The sequence below is a fragment of the Bactrocera neohumeralis genome, unplaced genomic scaffold (genome assembly GCF_024586455.1).
Source record: "Bactrocera neohumeralis isolate Rockhampton unplaced genomic scaffold, APGP_CSIRO_Bneo_wtdbg2-racon-allhic-juicebox.fasta_v2 cluster11, whole genome shotgun sequence".
NCBI classification, from domain to species: Eukaryota; Metazoa; Arthropoda; class Insecta; order Diptera; family Tephritidae; genus Bactrocera; species Bactrocera neohumeralis.
The window spans coordinates 6,818,894-6,842,732 of record NW_026089624.1 but is presented as its reverse complement, the minus strand read 5'-3'; the positions used below and the strand labels follow the sequence as shown (position 1 = coordinate 6,842,732).

Sequence of the window (23,839 nt, the reverse complement as noted above, 5' to 3'; positions counted from 1 at the left end):
TTGTCAAAGTTGAGCCTATTAAAGCATCTAAATTAATTCCACAGTGCAAAAACTGTCAAGCTTTTGGACATACAAAAAACTTCTGGGGTAAGCCATCGAGGTGTGTGAAATGTGGAGGCAAACATCCTACTATTGAATGCAGAAAAGCTGAAAAAGACCCTGCTAAATGTTGCAACTGCGGCGATTCTCATCCTGCAAGCTACCGTGGTTGTGTCGTCGCAAAAGAACTGCAAAAACTTAGAGATAAAAAGATTGGTAATTCAGTTGAGGAGAATGCCAATGCTCCGACGAACAAACCCGTTGTGAACAGATGAGAAGTAAAAGCCCTCCCTTCCATTTCTAAAGCTTCATTTGCGCAAATAGCTAAACAAGGCCATACAAATACAATTCAAAAAAGTAGTCTGTTATCCCAAATCTTGGATAAACTAAATGAGCAAGAGAAACTATTTAAGTCCTTTAATCAAGGACTCAACGCTCTTGAGTACCATCTACAATTTATTGATGAACAGTAACTCTTTGAGAATAATGCTATGGAACGCTAATGGTCTTTCCAAAAGTAAAAATGAATTAGAAGTTATTCTACACGACAGAAATATTGACATATGTCTATTATCTGAAACTCCTTTTACGAACCAATCATTTTTAAAATTTTAAAATTATTAATTATATCACACACCACACCCAGCAAACTCAGCACGAGGAGGGAGCGCTATAATTATCAAAAGCCATATTGAACACTGCGAGGAAGATCCGATTAAGTCGGAAGAAATTCAAGCTACAACAATTTCAATTAAATTGCACAATCACCCATTGTATCTTATTGCTCTGTATAGTCCACCTAGACATAATATAAAAATAGAAACGTTTATGAATTTTTTAAAAATAATATGAAGGAAGGTACATCATTGGTGGCGACTTTAACGCAAAACACACTCATTGGGGATCTCGTTTAACTACAACCAAAGGTCGAGAACTTCTCAAAACTATACAAGCAGTTGGATGTAAATTTGTTTCTACAGGAAGACCCACTTATTGGCCTACAGATAGTAAGAAATTGCCAAACCTTCTGGACTTCTTTATAATCAATAAAATACCGAAACTCAATTTATGTAAAAAGATTGCTCAGACCTAAGCTCTGACCACTCTCCAGTGCTACTAACTCTTATGTAAAGCCAATCCAACGTTACGGCCGCCAAGCCAACGTTATGTAATAAACACACTAATTGGTATAAATTTAAAAATATATTGAATAAAGTCGACCCAAAGCTTAAGCACATATCGACTGGTATTGAGTTGGACTGTGAGGTTGAGGATTTCACAAAAATAATTCAAAACGCTGCGTGGAAGAGTACACCAAATACCCGCGTGAATCTAAGTGGTACCAAATACCCAAAAAACATCTTAGAAAGTATCCATAAAAAGCGCAAGCTTCGACGGAGATGGCAGCAAAACTGAGCTTAATAAATGTACAGCGAAACTAAGAGCACAAATTAAAGAGTTCAAAAATTTTTCCTTCAAAACTTATCTGGCTAAACTCAAAGCTGATAAATCCAGCGACTATTCACTCTGGAGAGCTGCAAAAAATATTAATAAACAAATAAAATATTTAGCACCATTAAAACTAAACGAAACTGCATGGGCCAAAACGAATGAACAGAAATCTGCGGTATTTGCAAATCATTTGAGCAACACATTTACGCCTAACGATGAGTATGAAATAAACTGTGAAAATAGTTGGATGATCCATACATCAGCATTTCTCCTGTTACTATTAAAGAAATTAAAAATCTTATCGGGAACACAAGACTCAAAAGAGCACCTGGGTACGATTTAATAACTGGAGAAATATTACGCAATTTACCAAAGAATTGTATAAAAAAAACTTTTAACATTATAAACAGTGCTTTATGCCTAAGATACGTGCCATAGCTTTGGAAAGTATCTGAAGTCATAATGATACCCAAACCGGGTAGGCCAGTACACGCTGTTACATCATATAGACCAATTTCGCTGCTGCCAGCCTTATTTAAAATCTTTGAGAATGTACTCATAAATAGGCTCAAAGCAATAATCGCTCATAAAAACCTAATACCAACACATCAATTTGGCTTCCGTGACCACCATTCAACAGTTGACCAGGTACACTGAATCGTTAATTTCGTTGAAAATACAATCGATAAAAAGAACGTTTGTACGGCGGTCTTTTTGGACGTGTCTCAAGCTTTTGACAAAGTTTGACATACGGGTCTACTGCTCAAATTAAATTCTGAAATAATTGCTTCGTACTTAAAAGATAAATACTTCCGCATTAAACAAGAAGATGCATATTCAAACTTGCAACTGATAAAAGCCGGTGTTCCCCAGGGAAGCGTGTTGGGGCCAATGCTTTATTTGCTTTTTACCACTGACTTCCCATCTGATTCTAGTTATATGACAGCGACATTTGCGGATGACACAGCTTTGTTAGCAGCTGGAGAGTCAATTGCAGTCTCTAGTCGACGAGTATAGACAGCAGTCAACGCAATTACTAAGTGGGCATCTAAGTGGCGCATCAAATTAAACGACACCAAATCAATTCATGTCGACTTTACCTTGAAAAAGCCGGCATATTGTCCAATTTATATAAATAACATTCCTATACCACACCATAACAGTGCCTAGTATCACCTTAGATGCTAAGCTACGCTGGAAAGAGCATGTCAAAAAAAAGGAGCGAGCTTGATATGAAATTTGGCAAACTTTACCACTTAGTTGGCACGAAAACCAAGCGATCAATACAAAACAAACTGTTTTTATATAATCAAATCCTAAAGCCAGTTTGGGCCTACGGAGCCCAACTATGGGGTTGCTCAAGTCAAAGCTGTATTGCCAGCATTCAGCGCTTTCAAAGTAAGGTACTAAGGACTTTAGTTAATTCTGTGGTAAATGAAATCTCCAAATTAGCAAAGTATCACGAACTGAGGCTTAGACAGCACGTTAATGAGGAAGCCTTCAGACTCATCGAAACTGCCGACCTAGTAAGACAACCGTAGCAGCAAATGTATTTCTTAAAATTTAGCTTTTATGTATCTCTTCTAATTATTTAGACCAGAATTGTTGTAAAGATTTTAGTTTTATATACTAGGTACAATGTAAAATAATAATAATAAAAAAAACAAGAACTAAATCATTTGAGGTTAAAAGAACTGTTACGAACGTGATCAGAAACCATGTCACCCAAGCACGTGTGGCGGTCCATTCGCGCTGAATCTCGCATTCACTCTGCGGTACCTAAAAACAGCTTTACGCTCTGCTCGGTTTTGAGTGTCCACTCTGCAAGCACGCAAAGAGCAGATTAGGCAAGCATTGGTGCAAGGGTTATATCCTTATAGGATTTATTGTTTTGTATGTACTGTTTATGTATACTTAAAACAAATAAGAAAGGCTTCGGTTAGTGTGTAACATTTTTTACTGTTGTAATTCTCAAAGACAAAAGGTGAGAAGTAAAGAAGTACTAAATTTAAATTTAACATAAGATTTTATAATCTCTCAATTTGTAGGGATCGAGTATGGGGAAGTATTTTTAGATATTGGCCAAACTTTATATATAAAACAAGAAAAATCGTTAACTTCGGCTGCTCCGAAGCTATAATACTCTTAACAAGTGCAATATACATACATATTTTAATCGGTCAGTTTGCATGACAGCTACTATACTAAATGTAGTTCTCCTATCTGAACAATTTCTTCGGAAATTGTAGCTATGCTTTAAGTTATAATCTGTGGCAAATTTCGTGAAGATACCTTGAAAAATAAAAAGTTTTCTATGCAAGGACTTGATATTGATCGGTCAGTTTGTTTGATAGCTATACGGTACAGTCAGATCTAAGTAATTTCTTCGAAGATTATATCTTTTAGATAACTATATCTGCCAAATTTCATGTAGATACTTTTTTCAACTAAAAAGTATTCCATCCAACATGTTGAGTTTGAACGATCAGTTTGTGTGGCAGCTGTATGCTATATTGTATAGTATACATCATACATAAGTAAAAAATTTATTCAAATGATTCTTACATGAATTTTGAACACAACTGATTTGAAACATAAATTTTTTATTTATGAATTGTACTGACTTTTAACATAAAAGGATTAAAAAGTATCATATGTTCGTCCTCTAGTCCTAAGCTACCTCCTCACCAATTTTCTCCCAAATCGGTTCAGCTATTTTTGAGTTAGAAATTGTGTAACATAACAATGGTTGCAAAAAAGATAAACATATAACTTTGCAAATTTTCATATTTTTCCGTCCGGGTACATGACGAAATTGCGTTTCATTTTTATACTCTTGCAACCAGTTGCTACAGAGTATTAAAGTTTTGTTCACCTACCAGTTGAACGTATCACCTAAAACTAAGCGAGATACATATAGGGTCATATATATAAAAATGATCAGGATGAAGAGAAAAGTTGAAATCCGTGCAAGCTGTAACGTGAGTAAAAATTGAGATATCTTGTTGAAACTTGGTGTGTACTTTCTCAGTACAAAAAAAAATAGTGTTCGAAGATGGGCGTAATCGGACCACTGCCACGCCCACTAATCGTCATTAACCGCAAACATATAAAATGCCATAACTAAGCACTAAATTAAAATAGAAAGCTGTAATTTGGTACAGAGGATCGCAGTAACAAGAGGCACCGAGGGAAAAAATTTTTGAAAAGTGGGCGTTCTTTACAAGTTTAATGTACATATCTCCTAAACTACTAAAGCTATAACAACTTCATTTGATGAGTACAAAATTTAGAAAAACTTCTACCGACAGTGAGAAAATGGATAAAATCGGAGCATAACCCCATTCACTCCCCATATAACGGTACTGTTACAAGCTACTAAAAGCGCGATCAATCAATTACTAAATGCGCCAGAAACATTTAATGTTACCACCACCACCGAAATGGTATAAGAGAACTTTATAGGAGCTGGTGTGGAAATTGGACGATGGGTGTGGTACCGCCCACTTTTTGGTGAAATCCCATATCTCGGAACCCGACTGACCAATTTCGACAAAATTTGGTACGTCCTTTTATATTTATATGTCACATTGTAAAAGTGGACGAAATCGGACAACAACCACGCCAATTTCCCATATAGCACAATTTTAAGTTCCATTTGATTCGTTCAGTGTCCAGTACACAAATGAAGAAGAAATTAATATAACGGGATAAAACTTTGCTCGAGTAATTTCTTTAGTGTGTGCCTTCTTATGATCAAAAATTGTTTACATCCAATTAAAACTGTTCAAGCCCCTAACTACCGAATATTTAGACATCGGTACCTATAATTGACTTTTTATCGAAAATGTCGGTCAATGTGTGATGTATGTCTCTTATAATGATATGTCTGTATGTCAAAAATGAGTTGAGTCGGACCAATACTTCCCTTAGCCCCAAAATACAAAAATTTTTGAAATTCTGGGTGACCTTGCAATGCACATATAACCCAATATGTGAGTTATCCCAATGAAAATAAGAGAGCGTGTTTTACTCTTTGCAGTGTATCTTAGTAGGTACCTAAAATGGATAAATTTGAGCAAAAAATTGGCCTAGCCTTTATATAACGAATATCAGGATTTTCGAACATGCGGCTGCTTTACTCTGTATAATTGGTTTTACACCTTAACGTATTTCCCTGGCTTTGATTCTTGCAAGTTAAAATAGTATTAAGTGTTCGGTTGCAACCGAACTCATCCCTTCCTTACTTGTTATATATAAGAAGATACTTATTGGTAAGATACAGATAATTAAAAAAACTGCTATGTTTATTCCCTGCATTAAGAAGCTGATCATAATTACTTTATGTAATGCTAGAGTAATATCCACTTTTAAGAAAGAATAAACTTAAGAATATACTTAAACATAAGTATGCCTATTCTTACAGGAAAAATGATTAAACAACATCGACTAGTTGAGTTCGCACCACAAACAAAGTACATGTCAAATGAAAAATTTTTTGTTAGAAAAGCTGAAATTCACATTCGTATTGATAAATTGACAACAGGGTGCAACGATAATGCGAATAGAAAAAATCGTGGATGTGGTGGCAATAAAACGAAACCCAAACTTTGGATATTTCAAGTAATGGAAAATAATACAACAAAAAAGGTAAAAGAAATCGATGTAAATTAAAGTATGTCAACCATGTATATATAAATTCAGTTCAAAAGGTATACAATAGGGCAATTCACAATCTGGTGCAAATGGTCTTGCATATTTGCAATTGCAAATTGCTCGTCACTTGTGATTACCATTTGCACCAGATTGTGTATTGCTCTCATATCTTCACGAAGTTACCAGTTTCGTCAGGACTAACATAAAATTACAGACTTTTCGTTTAAAATTAAAAACAATAAAATCTCAAAAAAATCCGAAAACTTGCAAAGATAAATTATGATATGTATTCGTACTTAAAAGGAAGACGTAATTAAAAGGTAAGGTGAGGGTATAATATTGGGTAAGCTTTGGTTTAGTGGAGGAAATAGATGAAATTGGTTTAAGAACTGCACCAGCCCCATTTGCTACAAATAATGATTTTCATATTCTAGTGTCGAACATACTAAATCAATAAAAATGTAAATTCTGTACATCTGACAGTAAATTAAAAATATTAGAGTCCCGTAGTTCACGAGGGTATACAATGATCGGCTTCTCTTCAAATTACTGTATACTTAGTCTGAGTTTAGATGTAAAAACTTTCGTTGTTCATTATCGGTGATTTCTCTTTTGGTTGATCCTTCCGTTTCTATGGCCTTCTAGTGTCGGGCCGTTTTGCTTCCATTTCCCTTCATATCATTTTCTCAAGATCTTGCACATTTCATTCAAGTGGTACATAAAAAATATGTTTCATATCTGGGCTGTAGGGCGGCTGCGGAAGCGTTAGAAGCCGGCCTTGGTTAAGTAGCCGTTCACAAGAATGGCGGTGTAAGTCGGGGTGTTGTCGTGGTGCAACTTCCAACCGGCTGCGATGTTTTGTCGGACCTGATTGACCCTTCGTTTGAGTCTTTTGATTACTTCCACGTAAAACTTGGCGATGACGGTTTGTCCAGGAGGAACAAATTCATGGTGGACGATTCCATTCAAGTCAAACAAGACAATGAGCATCATTTTCACTTCGGATACGTTCATTGTTCCCTTTTTTGGGAGAGAAGACGCCGGCGTTTTCCACTCGGAAGATTGCCTCTTTGTCTAGGGATCATACTCAAGATCCATGACTCGTCACTTGTGATTACGTTATGCAAAGTTGGGGGTCACTTTCACACATTTTCTGCAGATTTACCGAGTTTCACACAGAAATTAATAGCGTACCACTGCTCTAACGTACGCTGCGTTTTCGACTTGCGCCACTCACAGAAACACGTCGCGCGAAAATGTTTGTCCTTTCCCTCCTGGTGCTCGGAGACAACAAAACTGTATACGCCATTTTCTAAAATATTTCGAATATATTAAGCATATTTGTATATAAGTTTGCATATAACAAAAAATATACTTACGCATAATATATGTTTGATAAAATTAAAATTTAACAACAACATACCACCAAACAGCTTCACATACTTTACAACTTAGCGTAATTCAAAGCACTCATAGAATTTTAAAACAAAGAGAAATGTCGAATTAGGTAGCACTAAAATGTTACAAAGAAGAAATCAAAGCGTGTTGCCGAAGCACGAGCAACTCAGGGCCATTTTGTCTTTGCTCGTAACTTATCGGAAATAAACTCTGCGTTGTCGCAAAAATGTGTATAAAGAAAAGAAAGAAGATTTTTATTTTTAGATTTTACCTCGTCCTTTATCTTTGCAAGAATATAAAAGGTGTTTAACCTAATTAAATACAATGAGTTAAATGACAGGCAAAGTCGTATGAAATTCATTTTCATTTCGTGGATAGGTATTACTGAGTTGTGGTAGCATATAGAAGAAGAGTACTACTTAATATTGCCAGATTTATTTTCAAGGTACTAATATCGAATGTAAATTTTAAAATTTTCGGGATTATGCGAAATGGTAACAATGAAGATGTTACACTTTTTTCCTTCTAATTTTTAGTTTGAATTTTTGGTTTTAATTTTTATATATGGCTATATATTTACATCGAATTTCAAAAAGCATTGTGTAAGCCTAACATTTTTGTTACGCTTTCTTTCTACATTTTTGCTCTATGGTGTTTACACTGTGTTTCATCAGGTTAGCAATCGTTAAGTTTATATAGTTTCAGTTTATCAAATCTAAGAAACAAAGAAGAAGAAAATTCTAACGAATCAATGTTAAATATAAATAAATACACCTTTCACCTTTTTATACTCTTGAAAGCAGAGTATTATAGTTTTGTTCTCAAACAGCGGCAGTACGTACCACCTAAAACTAAACGAAATAGATATAGGGTTATATATATATATGTGATCAGGATGAAGAGACAAATTGAAATCCGGTTGCCTGTCGGTCTGTCCGTCCGACCGTCTGTCCGTGCAAGCTGTAACGTGAGTAAAAATTGAGATATCTTGTTGAAACTTGGTGTGTACTTTCTCAGTACAAAAAAAATCGAGTTCGTAGATGGACGTAATCGGGCCACTGCCACGCCCACAAATCGTCATTAACCGCAAACATATATGTAAAACGCCATAACTAAGCACTAAATTAAAATAGAAAGCTGTAATTTGGTACAGAGGATCGCAGTAACAAGAGGCAAATCTCCTAAACCACTTAAGCTACAACAACTTAATTTATAAGTACAAATCTTATAAGAACTGCTACCGACAATGTGAAAATGGATAAAATCAGAACATAGCCCCTCTCACTCCCCATATAGCGGTATTGTTACAAACTCCTAAATCGCGATAAGTCCATAAATGCGCCAGAAAAGTAAACATTTTCCGCCGGGATGGTATGACACCCACCCACCCACTTGTTAGTGAAATCCCATATCTCGGGACTTGATTGACCGATTTCGACAAAATTGAATTTTAAATGCCTATGACACGTTGTGAAAATGAGCGAAATCAGATAATGACCACGCCTACTTCCCATATATGTAGCACAATTTTAAATTACACTTGATTTTTTTACTCAACCACTAGGTATCGAATATTTAGACCCCAGTATCTGTATTTACTTTTGATCGAAAATATCAGTCAATGTGTGAGATATATAATTGAAATTCTGGGATAGTACTTCTCTGATAATGGTATGTCTGTACGTCAAAAGTGGGTTGAATCGGACTAATACTTTCCTTAGCACCCATATATTTAATTTAAGATAATATATATTACCCCAACTGTCATATACTAAATATAATGGTCTTCGTTTTATCACAAACTTATGTGTCTATCAGTATAGGAGTTATATATAAAAATGCTTGGATTTCGATCGTAATGTTGACGTTTTACACCATAAAGTATTTCCCTAGCTTTGGTTCTTGTAAGTTGCAAGAGTATAAAATGTTCGGTTACAACCGAACTTAGCCCTTCTTGTTTTAAATATTTTTCCTCCTCCTCTTTAGTGGAATACTGCCAACCAGATTTGAAAATCCTACCATCCCCACGTCTTCTTTATTACATTGATGTCAGGTTTGTAAGGTTCACTGCATTTAGGCGAAGTTTTGTTTTTCAGTCAGATATATACACCTAGGCAGTGAGAGTCGAGGGTTTATCCTGCAAAGTTCACAAAAAAATGTTTAAATGAAGGAAAGTAGTTTTCAGTACGTTTTTATACGCTTTTACATTCATATTAGTATTAAAAAATTTCAGTTCGTCCCAACCATATTAGAATATAGTTCCCCACACCACTCACACGACTGTCGTTCCAACTGATGTTTCTCCTTCCAAAGATCATAGAAATAATAATTGCGTCCATTGGACCTTCATAGTTTTATGTATTTATCTGAAACAACAACATACAGCCAGTCAGCTTTTAAACTGTGTGCTTGTTAACATCGGAAATCACTTTATTGTTACCGCTCTTTTTAATTCGACCGTAATCCGATTTATTACGCAAGGAATTGTATTTAAATACAATATTGTTGTTGAACAGAAAATAGCTAAAACCATATAACAGAAAATTTTTATGTAACCTGTTGACGCGCAATATATATTATTATTTTGATTATAACTAAAAACATATTCTTACTTTTATTTTAAAGAGCTGCGATAATTCTCCTCAACTTTGTGTTACTTACGATGTGGATATAATGAACTTAGGCTGGCAAAAATTTGATATAACACTAACTGTCCGGGACTGGTACACACGAGCACCGACGGAAAAATTGCGACTTCTTATAGATTGTACTGGTTGTGGCAAGCATTATATTTTACATTTGTTTAATCAGCCATTGGAGAATTCGAAACAGAAACTATTATATCTCCAGCGGGAAAAACGATACCGTTCGGTGAAACGTAATGATCTTGTAGTACACTGGAGACAACCACGTTTGAACAGTAATATTATTTCAGAAAGACATAGTGATGTTAAAGAGCGAGTAGAACAGCGTCCAAAAGCAAAAATTTCTTTGTTATGTAATAATATTTTTAACTGCAAAACTAAGAAAAATTTCACTTCAAAAATAGACAACTATAAATTGAATAACGTTCGTACAAAATTATTTCGGCCGCATGTATTATTAGGATATTCAGATCAGTCTAACCGACTGCAACCACAAGTTCCTCAGGCCCGAAGCAAGCCGAAAGTTAATTCACAACCGCAAAAGTATACGCGCTTAAAAATCTCATCAGAATTAAGTCCTAATCGACCATTTTTGGTATTGCGAACAGAAACAAGACGTCTTCGACGTGTACGACGACGTGCAATTGATTGTATTGGCGCAATACATGGTCAATGTTGCAAGGAATCGTTTTATGTGTCTTTCAAGGCATTGGGTTGGGACGACTGGATCATTGCTCCACGTGGCTACTTTGCTAATTACTGTCGAGGAGATTGTACAGGTCCCTTTCGCACTCCTGATACATTTCAAACTTTTCACGCTCATTTTATAGAAGAATATAGAAAAATGGGGCTTCTGAATGGTATGCAGCCGTGCTGTGCACCAGTAAAATTTTCAAGCATGTCTCTTATATACTATGGTGACGATGGCATTATTAAAAGGGATCTTCCAAAGATGGTAGTAGATGAATGTGGTTGCCCATGAATAAAATACGTATATATGTATGTACTCTTGTAAAATATTGGTTGTGCTGAATCAACTTAATTTAAAAATTTGAATATTAATATATACAGCAAGACATATTATTACAAATTGTATAAAAAATGTATATGTACTTTAATTCTAAGTCGTAGCTGCATCGAAAAAAATATACTCACAACCCTACAACTTTACGTTTTAAGCTTTTTCACGCTTTTCTATCATATTACAAACACATACTTATAACTACGGAAGTATGGAAAGGATTAAAAATAAATTTGAAAGAGGTCTGTATGAAGCAATTTTTCGTGCTACTTTTGCATTGGACTTATAGTTATATGAATGAATGCTTGAGTGGAGCTTATAATACTTAAGAAAGGGTCTATAAATAGTTTTGTGTACATACGCAAATAATTTTGTTCGATAGTCAACAAGTAGTACTTTCGTAAAGGAAAATTTATTTTCATTAAGAATCATTGATTGGTGCCTTCAATTATTAGTTACAAAAACATCTTTAAACATGGACATAAACACATATACCATATGTAAATCGTTTTTGCACATAGTCATATGTAAATAATCAGTATTAAAAAAGAAAAAAATATATGATGACTAGTGTAAATAGAGAGACAAATTATTTTTCATAAATATGTGGGGATGAGATGGTCTCATATATACCTTACTTTCAATATAACCGAAAATTACTAAGTAGCAAATTAAAGATATCATATAAATACATCAATTAATCTTTACAAATTAGTATTGCACTGTACAACTCATAAAGTTTACCAGTTGAGAACTTATCGCTCACAATTAATGTATTGGTGTTTTAAATTACAAATATTACCGCCCCGAACAAAGCTGATGAAATTAAAATTAATCAAAGCGAGTTCTACTTTCCATACATATTAAACAAAATTATATTATTACTATATCACTTTGACTTTGTACTAAACAACACAAAAAATAGGCATGTAATTCATATTAGATATGATTGACTGATGAATAGTTTATATGTATGTATATGCTTATTCCTAAATTCTCCAATACTATTTCCCAACTCTATAAAATTAATTTTTTAGCCTAACATTAGGCATTGGTTTTGATAACCTTCAACATTGTTATTTCATGTTTTCTATTTTTTGCCCGTTCCCATTGACAAAAAGAATTCAAATAATAACAATCAGACCTTCATCACCACTATGTACATTTAGATAATGCACCTGGCTCAGGGAGAAAGTAGAAGAAAGGCATATATGTAAATAAAAGAAAACGTTGTCCTTTGAAAAACTACGTACATATACATAGATACGTATTTGCAAAAGTTAATCACACCCTAATAAATAAAAATATATGCATGGTACATGTATACCCCGTTATCAGAACTAGTCAAAATCAATGTCATTTTATGAGCCAAAAACTAACTGGTCCTGAAAATGTTAGACATTTTGCATTCGCTATTTTTCCAAATCAAAATATTTTAACATATATTTATTAAAATGTTGCAATTTTTTGAATTCAATTTATTTATTTTTACTTTTTACACCTAACCTAGATGTTGATTTCAATGTCTGTAATGTTTGTTAGTATCAAGTTGGTATGTTTCAAAATCCGTCAATTGATATTTCGATAAGGCAGTATTCTAGCTGACTGGTTGTTAGTATGCAATTAGCAAATTAGTCTCTAGGGTACATATGGGCAACATGCATATTTTACAATACAAATACGTGCAAATGTTTTGTAAGACGATTAAGATGAAATTCTATCAACACTATTTGTAAATAAAATTTGTTTATAAATCTTATAAACTAGTTAATAATTAAAATACATGATTCACTCTTTATAAAATATAAATTACACAATACATCTACATAAATATTTAAAATATTACATAATCCATATTTCATAGTTTTTTTTAAGAAATATTTCATATATATATTATTTCGATAATACTCGCAATACACATTCGTTATGACTTCATTATTTCCGAAATATTACAATGAAGTACCATTACAACAATGTTACAAATTAAATTTTTTGGTTTCTTTTAATATTTACCAATAATAAACTTAGAGGGTCGTTGAAAATAACTTACCATAATATATTGTTGAGGACAGCAATGAAAAGCAAAAGTACCTGAAGGGTCATTAGACACCCCCAATATTTTTGCCCTGTGAGGCAATAATTTTTTGTTTTCGTTCGAGGGTGGGAACCTAACTACATACACTTTTTATGAGTTTTACAATGGGCCAAATTTTTAACGAATCATCGCGATTATCACAGTGGGCTTGAAATACTATGTAATGCTACATTGATCAACGGGCGATAACATTAAATAATATAAATATTTCTTTTAACATAACGAGTTATTTTCATTCCATTTTAACAATATCTATATGTTAACATTTCCTCATACCAGAGATATGAACTAATTAGAATATTTGGTGAAAAGATATTCCTTAGTTTATTGAGACGTTTCGATCAATCGAATTCCAAATTCCCTAAAATCGTTAGAAGGATCCCATCACAACAATTCATAAATACGCACTATAAGCATTTAAAATGGCAACTTATTGCAGAGGACTTTTCTTAAATCAAACTTCTTTATACAAATATTTTCTTGCAAATACGTGAACTTTTGCACGGCTGGCTGCGCAAAAGATAATTCTAATAGTTCATGTTCTTCAATAACAATATCATAGATTAATCAACATAAGATTTTAAATACAATAACGTTTGAAATATTCATCTTAATAAAACCCGAGCACTATAATATATGTCTCTTCAATATCCTCATACAATTTAAAAAGACTTATTCAATTATCATTATTATTGTACACCTTCTAGAATTAACTTGCTAACTCAACTGTAACAAATTTTCTAGACTAAATAATTTCATTCAATGTGTTGAAGAGATTGTTGCACATAGTCTCGTATTGTATACTTATTTAAAACAAAAATAAAAATAATACTACGTAGATGCTTCGAATAGCATATTCAATAAAGCAAATATCTCGTAAATGACTGTTAGCGAGAATTTGGATCATTCAATCCGTAAAACATACTTTAAAATCATTTTGTGCATTTGTACAGCTAGACTAGGGCTACAATTGCAAATTTATATAGAGCGAATAGCCTGTGCCGAATAAAAAGCATACTAAGTCACTTAGCTCTCCACTTTTTGCTAGATAATAACACAAACTTTTGTATATAGAGAACATACAAAATGCATGTATACAAAAATAAATATATGATAACTATATTTTATAATTAATAACTACACTACTACAATTTCTATACATATAACTTAACTGGAACTTATTAAAATAATGGAATTATTCTGTTCAACAATAAGTATTTATGCATATACATATATACACCTGTTCAAGTAACTTACATGCGATTGCACATTCTGTAAACTTCATTACCTAAATCCTAATCATATTAAATAATACTCTATTAAGCTCCAATTGAAATATATAATGAACAACAATATTAACATAAGCATACATAAGAACAGCTTTTTTTCAAAGGCAAATGCCATACCTCATAGAAGAATCCAGAATAAAAATTCAGTACTTTAGCAATTAACGAAACTTGGGTATATACATAAGTAGTGCTTATAAACAGCTAGAAAATACGGATATGTATAATGTTCGTTTCACCATGCAACTTCGTTCTGAAACAAAATTTAAACAGCCTTAAACATTATACCCATTTTTCGTAAACTTAACTCGAATTAATTTGATTTTTCTTTATATTAATTCCTTAATTTTCCTTAAATTTTGAATAACTTGTATCCATTTACAGTAAAATTGTAAGCAATCTTCAGTTGACAACAAAATTTTATTTTAAATGGAGATAAGAGAGAGATGTCACTGAAAAAATAAATCTTACAGGCTTATTTTAGTTCTTTACGACGTTGCTTTAAATACAAGTACTACACAAAGCTGAAATCCAAGGTCAAACCAATTTATTTAATACCCAGAGCGCATCTCACAGTAATTAGATCGTATTGAAAACAGTAACGAAATATACAATTTAATGTTATTAAATACATGTACTATTCTAATAAAAAAATTTATGAAAATACTCGAAAGCAATCATTAGAAACTGCTGTTCTATAAAACTAAATACATGAAACTTAACAATATGATAATAGAGGTGTACTTTCGCACTTCCAAATCCTACGCCAAAATATGCAAGAATATGAGAACAATTAATTGTAAAGTCTGAAATATCAGCGAAATGTATGTGTGTATATGTATTATGGCAGCTAGCACAGGGTTGCAATTATGTTGCTACGCTTTGTTGCCCTCAAATTAATTAGTAGAAAATTTGCAACCCTTACATATTTTTCCTTCGCGTGTGTTTTGTCATTGTACCATAGCAGGAATTGGAAAATTTTGTACTCTTGGGTTCAGAACCCGCTCGTTTATAAACTTACGACGATAATTTCATGCACTCATAAATCCTCAGGATCTAACGGTCTTGTCTTATGCTTGCCTTTAGTAGTGGTCTATATTAGAAATGCGAAACTATCGATAGTTGGACCACTCGATAGCTTTTCCCCTGAAATCTACTTTTCTTCTTCTTCTTCTTAATTGGCGTAGACACCGCTTACGCGATTATAGCCGAGTTAACAACAGCGCGCCAGCCGTTTCTTCTTTTCGCTACGTGGCGCCAATTGGATATTCCAAGCGAAGTCGGGTCCTTCTCCACTTGGTCCTTCCAACGGAGTGGAGGTCTTCCTCTTCCTCTACTTCCCCCGGCGGGTACTGCGTCGAATACTTTCAGAGCTGGAGTGTTTTCATCCATCCGGACAACATGACCTAGCCAGCGTAGCCGCTGTCTTTAATTCGCTGAACTATGTCGATCTCGCCGTATATCTCGTACAGCTCATCGTTCCATCGAATGCGATATTCGCCGTGGCCAATGCGCAAAGGACCATAAATCTTTCGCAGAATTTTTCTCTCGAAAACTCGTAACGTCGACTCATCGGTTGCTGTCATCGCCCAAGCCTCTGCACCATATAGCAGGACTGGAATTATGAGCGACTTATAGAGTTTGGCTTTTGTTCGTCGAGAGAGGACTTTACTTTTCAATTGCCTACTCAGTCCGTAGTAGCACCTGTTGGCAAGAGCAATCCTGCGTTAAATTTCCAGGCTGACATTGTTGTGTTGTTGGTGGTATTAATGCTGGTTCCTAAATAGACGAAATTATCTACAACTTCCAAGTTATGACTGTCAACAGTGCCCTCGTTCACTGCCAGACCCATTTTCTGTGCTTCCTTGTCCAGCCTGGAGAAAGCAGAACTCACGGTGCGGGTGTTGAGGCCGATGATGTCAATATCATCGGCATACACCAGCAGCTGTACACTCTTATCGAAGATGGTACCTTCCCCATTTAGTTCTGCAGCTCGAACTGTTTTCTCCAGAAGCAGGTTGAAGAAGTCCCAAGATAGGGAAACGCCTTGTCTGAAACCTCGTTTGGTATCGAACGGCTCGGAGAGGTCCTTCCCGATTCTGACGTAGCTTTTGGTGTTGCTCAGCGTCAGCTTACACAGCCGTATTAGTTTTGCGGGGATACCAAATTCAGACATGGCGGCATAAAGGCAGCTCCTTTTCGTGCTGTTTGAAATCGACGAAGAGGTGGTGTGTGTCGATTCTCCTTCCACGGGTCTTTTCCAAGATTTGGCGCATGGTGAATATCTGGTCGGTTGTTGATTTTCCAGGTCTGAAGCCACACTGATAAGGTTCAACCAGTTTGTTGACGGTGGGCTTTAATCTTTCACACAATACGCTCGATAGAACTTTATATGCGATGTTGAGGAGGCTAATCTCACGGTAGCTGGCGCAGATTGTGGGGTCTCCTTTTTTATGGATTGGGCATAGCACACTTAAATTCCAATCGTTGGGCATGCTTTCGTCCGACCATATTTTACAAAGAAGCTGATGCATGCTCCCTATCAGTTCTTTGCCGCCGTGTTTGAATAGCTCGGCCGGCAATCCGTCGGCCCCTGCCGCTTTGTTGTTCTTCAGGCGGGCAATTGCTATTCGAACTTCTTCATGGTCCGGTAATGGAACATCTGCTCCATCGTCATCGATAGGGGAATCGGTTTCTCCTTCTCCTGGTGTTGTGCGTTCACTGACATTCAGCAGGCTGGAGAAATGTTCCATCCATAATTTAACTATGCTCTGGGCATCAGTGACTAGATCACCTTTGGGGGTTCTACAAGAGTATGCTCCGGTCTTGAAACCTTCTGCAAGGCGCCGCATTTTTTCGTAGAATTTTCGAGCATTACCCCTGTCGGCCAGCTCATCCAGCTTTTCGTACTCACGCATTTCAGCCTCTTTCTTTTTCTGTCTACAAATGCGTCTCGCTTCCCTTTTCAACTCTCGGTATCTATCCCATCCCGCACGTGTTGTGGTCGATCATAACGTTGCGAGGTAGGCAGCCTGTTTTCTCTCCGCTGCGACACGGCACTCCTCGTCGTACCAGCTGTTCTTTTGCACTTTCCGAAAACCAATGGCTTCGGTTGCAGCTGTACGTAAGGAATTTGAAATGGCGTTCCACAGTTCTCTTATACCGAGTTGTTGACGAGCGCTCTCAGAGAGCAGGAGTGCAAGCCGAGTAGAAAATCGTTCGGCTGTCTGTTGTGATTGCAGCTTCTCGACGTCGAACCTTCCTTGTGTTTGTTGGCGTGCGTTTTTGCTGCGCAGAGGCGGGTGCGAATCTTGGCTGCAACAAGGTGGTGGTCCGAGTCGATGCCTCAACCCATTTGGGGAAGTTTCGTCGTGGAGGCTGAATTTACCGACCGTAGTGCCAAAGATACCTTCTTTGCCCACCTTGGCGTTAAAGTCGCCAAGCACGATTTTGACATCGTGGCGGGGGCAGGTCTCATAAGCGCGCTCCAAGCGCTCATAGAAGGCATCTTTGGTCACCTCGTCCTTCTCTTCCGTCGGGTTGTGGGCGCAAATCAGCGATATGTTGAAGAACCTCGCTTTGGTACGAATTGTGGCTAGACGTTCATTCACCGGAGTGAATTATAGTACTCGGCGACGGAGTCTCTCTCCGACCACGAATCCAACACCAAACTTGCGCTCCTTTATATGGCCACTGTAGTAAATGTCACAAGGACCTATTCGTCTCTGTCCTTGTCCCGTCCATCGCATTTCTTGGACGGCGGTGATGTCAGCCTTTATTTTCGCGAGGACATCAACCAGCTGGGCAGCGGCACCTTCCCAATTAAGGGTCCGGACATTCCAGGTGCATGCCCTCAAATCGTAAGCCTTATTTCGTTTGCCATGGTCGTCATCAAAAGGGGGGTCTCTCATCCGAGGCTTGTTGCTTCCTTTCATTGGGGGTGTTTTTTTACGTGGCGGGTCCCAAACCCTGCGCACAACCCTATGTAGGGAATGTTTCGCCTTCTCACATTAGCTCGCCTTCGAACGGATGTTCTTAGGCTACCCAGAGGATACTTGGTCAAAGACCGGAAGTAGTGAGCTGCTTGAGCCATGTGTAAAAGAATCGTTTCTGGCCACTCCCAAGTGAATGGCGATCAGAGAACTTTCCTCACTTGCGTGAACTTCTACACATGACTCCAGCCTCTTCACTAGTTTAAAATAATAGACTGACCTTGCACACTTCATTTTTATGAAATAATCTTTGGGCTTATTTATAAAACAAAACATCAAGAACAATCTAAACCGCTACTACTACTATATAAACTTCTCTGAGAATTGAGGAGTTATAAAAGTTTACAATTTTCATACATTTCCTATTGTAATACGAGATCATCAAAACTATACTTTAAATACGTTTCGATAGAGTACTTTATTCTCAATAATCCACTTGTTTTTGTTTAAAAATAGAAGTGTATATTTAGGAGTATATATACATATGTATAGTATATTGTGTAATTCGATCACAATCAAATGTTCACATAATGTGTATGAATATCATTATCTTATTTTTCAAAATCAGTAGTCCTGAATAAAATGGATGTTTCTTTACAATTTGTATATTTCCGCGGTTCTTATGTCTTATTAAAGTACTGGAAAAATTTTTTAATTGCTTCTGCATGGTATATTCACACAAGTAGGTTATGTGCAATCACTGGAAATCTCTATCTAATTGTAAATATTTCCAGAACATTCTGTCTGAAGCATCCGTTAAGTGTTCGATGCTTTAGAAGGAATGTTGTCGAGTGTAAGCAATAGTGAAATTTAATCATTTGTATATTATTGACTGTACTTATGTATTTGAAACTACTCGCGCGCAACCAAGCCAAGTATGAAAATATGCAAGACATCTATCAGTAAATCACTGTTAATAACCCAACAACGCTATCAGAGATTTCTGTTAAAGTTTCTATGAGTTTACTACACGTATGATCGCTCAATCATTTCTAACACATTAGGCTTATGAGTTGCAAGGTGTGTACTTGTTGGTTTCCGCGTTAATTTCTTCAAGTTTTGGATTTTTGTAACTGTGACTTGCTAGACTTCACATTTAATTTAATTCGTTAAAAATCAGCCTTAATTTTAATTTTGCTTCCTTCTCTCCCTTTTGTCAATGGATTACTTAAAACTAATTCTATGTTATATTACTTGATAAGATAATCACCCTTATCGTTAATTTCGCGTGAATGCCATTCCTCATGGAAAAATTCACAAATTTGTCAACTTCAGCTTCTCTCATATGTGAAAATTTTTCCTAAGCGCAAACGAATTATTTTTCACGCGAATTCATGAAATTTGTTCACAAAATTGTTAGTTGGGAACAACTTTTAAAAAAATGTTAGCATACTTTATTAACTATTTCTTTGATTTTAAGAACTTTTTTATATAAACTACGACCTATTAACAAAATACATTTGACGTTTTTGGGTAACAGAAAGCCGATAATCCTGATAAAGCAAATGGTTCTAAAAAAGAAAACAATCAGAAAGTATATTATGTTTTTTGAATAAAGTTATGTGATTCCTCCAATAGCATAAGGCAAACAACGAAATCGATTTCAGACTAAAAAAGGTCATCGATTTTAAAGTTGCTACCCAATGTGAGTTCATATAAGTTTTTTTAAATCCATTATTCCTCAAAATATACCAGAAGAACCGAAAATTGTTATCTGCGTAATTTATGCAGCTAGCACCGACTCGATCAAAAAAATATGTACGATATATAATAAAAGCACGTGTTTAAGCTTAAATAGTCGCATAATTAACTTTATAAGCTTAAAAAAATTTTTCAATGCCACTAAATCAAAGCAAAACCATATGTGACAAGTTACCGAAGTTCACAATAGCATAATCGAAATTCGACCATTTCATACGAGTTTCGGGATATGAATTTCTCATTCACGTAAAAATAAAAATACATGGGAATGATTTATTCACGCAAAGTTTACGATAAGGCTGAATGTGAATTTGTATCTACTACAAAAAAAACTATTTTGTTGTTGCTGTTGTTGTTGTTATATTTAATTCAATTTCGTTTATGAATGTGGTAAAAAATAGGTACATATTCTATTAAACGTACCAACTTAACCTTTATAGTGTGTTCATTTTAACAAGTTTTCAATAAATACAGGAATCTCCATTTTAATTAACGACTTCAAAAATACGACATTTGACATCGAATTCACTAAATTTTGCTATTTCATATGATCAAAATCTTCTCAAGCATCTTGAATGCCCAACTTGAGCTCTAATACAACCCTATAAAGTTGATTTTTAGTTTTTTGTTCATAAATTTTTCGTGATATTTACCCCCAAAGGTCACTTTGTAAGTGTGACATTGCGCTCCTCAAATCTTTTTAGAACCATGAATGGCAGCGTTATTCATTTGATAAATGGCGTCTTTATCAATTTTTTTGAAGTTATTAATAATAATGGCTAATTATTTATTTACTGAAAACTGAATAAAAATGAATACATCAAAGATTATCGAAATTCCATTAATTAGTTTGCAGCTCTAGTCGACGCCTTTCGGCAGTCTCGTTAAATGAATTTTCTTGATCATTTGTTTTGAGTATACATTCACTCATAATTCGTTAATTTAGTTTCAAAAATGATAATATAGTAAAACTACGATTAGGTCTATAAATACAACTTTAGGCCATGATTCGACTCTGATGCCTTCTGTCCGATTTCGAATTTTCAGCAGCACTCTCTGGGTATTTATAATGTTTTCAGTAAACACATTCTTATCATTATATTACTTGTATATAACTGTTTTATAAGTATTTCCTATACATATATATGTAAGCATATACCCTACAAGAACACTGACAGTCAGCTGAACGTACATTTGACTGTCAGAGCTGAAAGAAATTCAGTCAGCGCGCAGAACAAAGTTTCTATCATTTTCTTAAGGGCCTAGTGAAAAAACTGATGTAAACAAACGCATGCGTGTGAGCTTGCATCTCTCTTTAACACAATACTGGTATTCGGAATTAAATCAGTATATATCTCTACTGCTTACTCTCATGCTTTTTCTTGGTTCATTGCTGACCACAAATCTGTCAAAGCTGAAATTTGTCAATAATGACTGAAAAGCTAACATAGCTGCAATTTGTCATTTATGACTGTAAATCTTTCAATGATGACACATTTTTTTTTTGTTCAAATTAGTTTTATCTTTATTCATTTATAATCTGAATATTAAAATAACATTTATGTCAAAAATGTTGTAAAAAATTAATATAACTCTATATAATAAAATTAATTACATTTACATTATAATATATTAAATCATAATAATTCATATTTCAAATCACAATAATTCATGTTTCAAAATTTACATATTTACATATCTTATTATTAAATCACAATAATTCATTAATTTTAAATCATATAATTCATGTTTCAAAATCATAATGGTAATAAAATAAAATTAAATTATTGAAAAATTATATTAATTGTTTCTTTTCCTATTAATATATTTTTTTTGGTTATTTCGGTGGTGACCCCGTTCAATAGACCTCCGTATACTCTTTTCCAAATTGAAAGATCATTGTGGCTGGTAAACGACTATAAAATTGAAATTAATTAAAAATAGTTTTCTATTGCTTTTACATTTCACTTATTTACCTCTTAAAACTTCTTCGAAGATTTTTAGCTTACATAATGCTTGTTTTTCTCCTCTTCCATTAAAATTGAAATACTCTAGTAGGCTGTCTGCAAATATATATTTGAAAGAGTTTTCAATATTGTCCGATGTCCCTTTAAGTTTGTGGACATAACTGATCTGTAAAATAATAATATATAAATGTAAATAGTAATTTTTAAGATGTTGATATTATAAATAATGTTTTTTACCATAGATTGTGCGTACTCAGGTTTCTCTAACATTTCTTCCACTTCCAAACATCCCTCAAAGTTTTGAATAGGTAAAAGGCTTGCTACCTGGTCGAGAGCCTCGTCTTTTTCCTCTCCGGTCATGAGGCACACCGATCGCTCAATTTTTTTTAAATGCACCTTACATTCCCTAATCAGGGAACTGTAGATTTAATCACAAAACATAAATCACTTAAACAACGAACGAAATATAATAATTCGATTTAGAATTCACTGAATTAACGCGCAACACTTCTCGTTTGTGGCAAGAATAATAGTAAACATTTTTTTGCGCAACATTTTATAAACGTACATATATGGAATTGTATGTATCTCTTTTTACAGGGTTGCTTTTCTGCATACAGATCAGTGTTGATAAACGATGTTTAGTGCTGAAAAGTGTTTATTTAAAAAAAAAATCAACATTGACAGTCATTTTAAATTTCATTTTACTGTCAGTGATGACAGTGTTGAATAATTAAGCTATTTCATTCTTACATATATAAGCAATATCATTTATAGGTTTCTCTTTTTAACATAAGCATTGACAGTCATTTGAGTGTAATTTTTTCGTCAGCTCTGACATAAAAAATCTGCGTGTATTAGTGAAACGATCAGCAGTTTCTTGTAGGGTACTCGTCCATTGGGAAACTTTTTTGTGTATGTATGCTTATGAATCGGTTGAATATATAATATAAACTTGCCTTCACTCTACTTAGAGTAGAGCAGCTTGAAACTTTTTTGACTTATCAGGCAATTAAGCAGTTTTTGTTAACAAACGAAAACTGGTGTCAAATCCAAGAAGGAAATTTAACATTATACACGGCTCAAAAATCACTTCGCTAGTCAATTCATCAACATATGGTAATCGTGAACTCAAACCAATAAATAACGGAAATCCAAATAATGTATGCATTGCATAGACATCGACGAATTTTAAAGATTACAGATTCGTGTTTGGTCGAATCAGAAAGAGGACCTGAACTATGAAAACAGTATTAGTTAAACGCTTTTAAATTGGTACACGAGATTTGCTCCTGTCGCAGAACGCCATAAAATGTTTCGTTTGTCCACATGGGGCGGCTCGTAATCGATAGATTGGTACAATAAAAAATTCATTCGGTTAAATTTAATGTACAGAAAAAGGGGAAATAACTGGCCAATCTACCTATTGCCCTACATTGTATTAAACAAATGCAACATATACTCTTTGCGACATTATTATTCACATCCCAACTTCTTTTTTCAAATTCGCCTATAAATGTGGATTTTTCGTCCGAAGATTGCAGCGTAGCCACTGTCTTTTATTTTGCTGAACTATGACAATGTCGA

At 34.7% G+C, this 23,839-nt stretch overlaps 2 protein-coding genes and 1 long non-coding RNA gene across 6 annotated transcripts in view; 1 reads left to right on the top strand and 2 right to left on the bottom strand.

Moving 5' to 3' along the window:
- LOC126765664 (uncharacterized) overlaps positions 1 to 15,776 on the top strand; it is a 30,563-nt gene extending 14,787 nt beyond the window's left edge. For 2 of the 3 annotated variants that reach the window (XM_050483233.1, XM_050483231.1), the window contains 2 exons: positions 5,918 to 6,141; positions 10,171 to 15,776. In XM_050483233.1, coding sequence (XP_050339190.1) covers positions 5,918 to 6,141; positions 10,171 to 11,172 — 1,226 coding nt within the window. In that variant the 3' untranslated portion in view covers positions 11,173 to 15,776. The remainder of the gene's footprint in view (positions 1 to 5,917; positions 6,142 to 10,170) is intronic. The other variant, XM_050483232.1, reaches the window with a different exon arrangement.
- LOC126765668 (uncharacterized) overlaps positions 1 to 23,839 on the bottom strand; it is a 528,704-nt gene that overhangs the window by 296,644 nt on the left and 208,221 nt on the right. The window lies entirely within an intron of this gene.
- Positions 21,681 to 22,930, bottom strand: LOC126765803 (uncharacterized). The gene is made up of 3 exons (XR_007668597.1): positions 22,490 to 22,930; positions 22,262 to 22,418; positions 21,681 to 22,201 (listed from the first exon to the last, which is right to left on the bottom strand). It is a non-coding gene; the product is annotated as an uncharacterized LOC126765803 (long non-coding RNA).